At 40.9% G+C, this 5,646-nt stretch overlaps 1 protein-coding gene across 1 annotated transcript; it reads left to right on the top strand.

The window, feature by feature from the left end:
* Positions 1–2,055: 2,055 nt before the first annotated feature.
* LOC121788707 (malonyl-coenzyme:anthocyanin 5-O-glucoside-6'''-O-malonyltransferase-like) lies at positions 2,056–3,104 on the top strand. Its single transcript, XM_042187327.1, has 2 exons — positions 2,056–2,295; positions 2,520–3,104. The coding sequence occupies exons 1-2, from the start codon at positions 2,056–2,058 to the stop codon at positions 3,102–3,104; spliced, it is 825 nt and encodes a 274-aa protein (XP_042043261.1).
* The last annotated feature ends 2,542 nt before the right edge of the window (positions 3,105–5,646 follow it).

Raw genomic sequence — 5,646 nt, 5'->3', positions numbered from 1 at the left:
ACAACTTCCTTTTACACCAACTCATATCAGATTAATTGATTAAACCCATGTTCTCTTAATACCATTACATATTGGGAATTCACATATTTCACTTCATAAGCAACATATACAGATCATACAATATCACCGATTAGCACACACTATTATATAGGCAATCACGTAAACTTAGTTTACCACTTTCTATAGAGCATCAATTTTGTAATTTAAACTGATTAATACATTCCCCTGCATATTAGTCAAACCATATCAGTACCCCTAAGCTTATACATACGAACTTCTCGGTCTTTCCCATGGACCACTCTAATTTACTTATTATAATCCCATTGATCATTTTGGTTATTACTCAAATAAAATAAATAATCATTTGCATTTACTCTCTAATTAGATTTAATTATAAAAGATGAGATGAAGGGACCGAAGCCTTTCCAAAATGAGAGAATAGCTCTAGCTATTTATTAAGATGTCCTATTCTATAGAATTTCCTTTCTTTTTTATTTTTATTTTAATATATTCTCTATGTTTATTTATATTTATCTCCATACTTCCAGAATATTCCTATTGAAAGAAATCATCTCACGTTTCCAACCTTTCATTTCTCTCAAACTTTCTGGAAAATTATTATTATTATTATTATTATTATTATTATTATTATTATTATTATTATTATATTATTATTATTATTATTATTTGTTTAGGTCAAAATGAAAACACACGAACATATCTATCTTTAGTTAATCCTTTTTCTAGTTTTGAGTTGGTAATTATTATTTTAATACTTCGACGTAGTAGTGATCTAGGGAAACCACTACTTAAATACATAATTAGATAACACGAATTTAGTTCACTATAAGAGTGATTTAGTTCACTACAGGAATAAGTGAACCAAAACACCTTTACAGTGAACTAAATCCTTCATGAAGTAAATACTTCACTATAATGGTGTTTTGGTTCACTTTTTCTTATAGTGAACTAAATCACTCTTATAGTGAACTAAATCACTCATATAGTGAACTAGATCATTTTATCTAATGACTAAGATTTGTTCTCTAGTTATACACTTAATATTAGTTATACTTTGATCATCTCCCCACTTCCACCTATCGTACATATATATCTACGCTTATGGGTATTAAATTAATTTTAATATAATACTTCCATGCACATCATATTCATTAGTTATTTAAATATATGACACCTACGTACACACACAAGTGTTATATTCCTATTATAAAAATAGTATAGTACTTTAATTAAGTTTTCGAACATTTCTTATAAATCTATTAAAATTATAATCCACTAATTAATGGAATATTAATGTAAATTATCACCATCTTAATCTATATCTCCATTCAATCACCTACCGCCTACACAGTCAGTCTATCATCTTCGACACCAAATTATTTGTCAAAAATTTCTAATTCATAAATATTCCAATCGAAATAGTGAATTCCGTCCAAACCCAGAACGTTACATTGAACATAATCCACAAATTTAATGGTAATTTGAGCCCCCACCATAAAATTTCTAGCCCCCACAAACAGTAGCCGATACACTTACAGTAATCTCATATGTTAAAATAAGTTGAGTCTATCTCCTTATAGTTTCACCTATGCGAGAGAATTTTAAAGCTGCCGAATAACAATAAATTGCAGCAACTCTGCTTCACCATTTTAGTCAACATTTGTTGGCTATTCTTCACATGATTTTCAATTATATAGCGGCTTCTACACAAGGTGGATAATCTCAACTCTCAACACAATGACAACCGTTGTCAAAACCTGCCGTATTCCGCCTTCACAAGGCGCCGCCGACGAGCAGTTCCTGCCGCTCTCCTTCTTCGACATGATGTGGCTGCATTTAAATCACACCCGCCGCCTCATCTTCTACAACCACCCATGTTCAGAAGCCTAATTCTCCAACACCATTGTTCCAAACCTCAAACACTCTCTCTCTTTAACTCTCAAACACTATCTTCTTGTTGCCGCAAATCTCCTCTACCCTCTCGACACCAACGCCTCGAAGCCCGTTTTCCGATACATCTCTGGCGACTCCGTCATGCTTACCATAGCCATCTCCGGCCTCGACTTCGACCAGCTCGTGGCAGATCACGCTAGAGAATTCAATCAGTTCTACGACCTCCTTCCTCGGACGCCAGCAATGTCCGAGGAAGAAAATTACAAAATTATCCCTCTCATCTCTCTGCAGGTGACTCTCTTTCCGGGCCGGGGAATCTGCTTAGGTTTGAGCAATCACCATAGCCTCGGCGACGACAGATCAATCTTCGGGTTCGTAAAGGTAATTAGGGTTTAAGTCACTATAAAAGTTTATTTATTTATTTATTCATTTTTATTGTTTTAATTTTATTGACATAGTCTAAAATCATTTTTAACCCTTATTAAAATTATTTTTACTAATGAGTTATTTTGTTGGAATGAATTAAAAGAGAGAGGGAGTCATCTTATTAAAAACATTATTGATATATTTAATGAACTTTCTTACTAACATTTTTTTTGTTGAAGGCGTGGGCTATGATCAACAAATCCGGAGATGATGAGGTGTTTGTTTCTAGAAACGAAAAATCTCTGCCGTTTTTTGAGAGACCAATCTGCAAAGATTCTAGTAGACTTAGTGGAATATTCTGGGAAGCAATGAAGAAGATTCCTTTAAAGCCGGGGGCGACGCATCCATTGCCGACCAATAGAGTGAGAGCTTCGTTCATCCTCCGCCAATCCCACATAATAAAGCTCAAGAATCTGATCTTGTCGGCGAGGCCAAACATAGATCGAGTCTCCACTTTTGTGGTTGCGGCGGCCTATGTCTGGACCACATTGGCGAAATCCTTGGATCCCGCTGGAGATGAAGATGAAGATGAGGTGTTCTTTATTACGGCTGACGGCACGGGGCGGCGGAACGCGCTGTTCGATCCACCAGTGGCGGTGAATTACTTCGGCAATTGCTTAGGTAGCGGGAGGGTGAGAGTGGAGCATCGGAAGTTGACGGCGGAGGATGGATTTGTTGCGGTCGCGGAGGCTATCGTTGATGTGATAAAGAGAAAAATCGGACTCATCATCGACCTCCCAACCACCAAACTCAAACCAACCTGAATCCTTTGGAGAAATCTCCATCAAAACCAAACTCAATGGGGATAATTACCCCCTATGGGTCAATCTCATGGAACGAGCAATTGGGGGGAAGGGATTGACCTCTCACATTGCTGGAGTTTCAAAACCTCCCCCAATCGACGATCCCGGATACACGAAATGGCAGCAACGGGATCACTATGTATTCAACTGGATCATCAACAACCTCGAGACGGAACTTGTAAACGAGGTATCAAGATACGCGACAGCCAAGGACCATTGGGAAGGTCTGGCGGTCACCTACGGAAGTGGGTCTGATCCATTTCAGATCTACGATCTGCACAGACAAGCTATGACAATAAAACATGGAAACTCGACCTTGGAAGGCATATGGAACAAGATGCAAGATTTGTGGATATCAATCGATACCCGAGACCCCAGCCCAACCGACGTGGAGAACTATAACAAGCGAGAACAACGTCATCGCTTATACCAATTTCTGAGTGCTCTAGATGACAGATACGCAAACATCAAGAGGGAAATCATGGATAAGGACCCATTACCATCAGTCCGGAAAGCTTACGGAATGGTACGAAGGCAAGCAATTAACGACGGCGTTCTCGGAGCCACAGAACCACCAAACAACGGAATAGGCTCTGGACTCGCTGCCATCGACAGAAGCCGACCATCACCGCAGCCCAACCACCCGCCACACACATCCAATCGATCTTGGAACGGCCGAAAACCAGAGGAAGACAAAAGCAAGTTTACCTGCTCCCATTGTGGGGGAAAGAGGCACACCCGAGAAGGATGCTTCCTCCGAATCGGCTATCCCGAGTGGTGGGATGAGATGAAGAAGGCGAGGGCCGCTCGGAATCGGAGCCAAGGGGGACGGGTTGCCGTCGCCACCACTGACCACCCGTGGAGTCACGGCAGCCAGGAGGCGACGCAAGGAGGACCGGCCACCGGCGTCTGGACAGCCGGGAATCAGGCCTGCACAGCCGCCAATCTAGGACTATTTCCGGCAGCGACTGGGGGCTGGGTAGGCGAGAACTGCGCCACCAGCGCCGGCACGACTGGTGCGACACCGGCGAGCAGCTGCGGCGCAACACCAGCGGGGAGTCACCCCGGAGAAGAAGGAGCGGCGATGTCAATTAGGGCGTCTGGAGGTAAAGAGGGGTTAATCGATTTTAACCCCTCAGATTTTCAAATATCTTCCTTCTCACCCCATAATTTTTCCCTATTCAGTTTCGGCCCCCACAATGTTCCACATTTATATAATCAGCCCCACTCTACCCACTTATTATTCCACAACCCCAAAAAATCTGAAAAACTCCAAATTAACCCGAAAAAAACCCACATGTTGAAATCTAAGACCCAGGACAATGCACACTTTGATATTGAGCCCAATATAACATGTACAAATTCCTTCCAAGCCTTAGCACTCTCATCCACCTTCACCGAAACCCAAGAAAAAGACTATCATTGGATTTTTTATTGTGGGGCCACGGATACCATGTCATTTGATATCTCTGATTTTAAGAAAATTTCTAGTACTCGAAAAAAATACATTCGAACTGCTAGTGGGGAAATTGTACATGTTCAAGGGGCAGGAACTATTGACATCTCACCTAAATTGAGCCTTTCCAATTGTTTATACGTCCCTTCCTTGTCTCATAAGTTGGTGTCTGTTAGTCAAGCAACAAGGGACCTCCACTGTAGCTTACTAATGCAACCTGGATTTTGCTTTTTACAGGTTACGAGAACGGGGGAGATAGTTGGGCGTGGCACTGAACATCAAGGACTCTACTATGTGGACAAGATGGCTCAACAGGGTACCGCGATGCTGACTCAAGGGCTGACTGACAGACAGGCCTGGCTTTGGCACCGTCGGTTAGGACATCCATCCATAGGATATTTACGTTTGCTTATTCCAAATTTAGCCACTACACATCCTTTGAATTGTGAGACATGTTTTTTTGCCAAAAGCCATCGACATTCATATAAACTCCATAATACTCGTGCGAAATCTGTTTTTTCCTTAATCCACTCTGATGTCTGGGGTCCCGCACCTGTTACTAGTGATAATGGCTTTCGATATTTCTTGCTATTTGTTGATGATTGTTCTAGAATGACATGAGTATATTTTTTAAACTCTAAATCCGAAGTTTTTGACAAATTTACCAAATTCTATAGCCTCATACAAACTCAATACAAACAGAATATCCAAATCCTTAGATCAGATAATGGGGGAGAGTATGTAAACACCAAAATGAAAAACTTCTTCACCGAAAAAGGCCTTGTCCACCAAACCACTTGTGCTTATACACCTGAACAAAATGGGGTAGCAGAAAGGAAAAATAGGATACTCTTAGAAATGACCCGGGCCCTAATCATCGAATCCCATATCCCAAACTCCTTTTAGCCCGAAGTCGTAGCCACTGCAGTGTACCTCCTCAATCGACTCCCGACCCATGCCTTACACTTAAAAACTCCCTTAGACGATCTCTCAGCCTATACAAGTATACCATCATCTCTTACCCTCGAACAAAAGTGTTTGGATGCT

The sequence above is a fragment of the Salvia splendens genome, unplaced genomic scaffold, assembly GCF_004379255.2.
Source record: "Salvia splendens isolate huo1 unplaced genomic scaffold, SspV2 ctg1122, whole genome shotgun sequence".
In the NCBI taxonomy this organism is placed as follows: Eukaryota; Viridiplantae; Streptophyta; class Magnoliopsida; order Lamiales; family Lamiaceae; genus Salvia; species Salvia splendens.
Note: the sequence above shows the minus strand (reverse complement) of the source record. Positions and strands in the feature narration are given on the sequence as shown.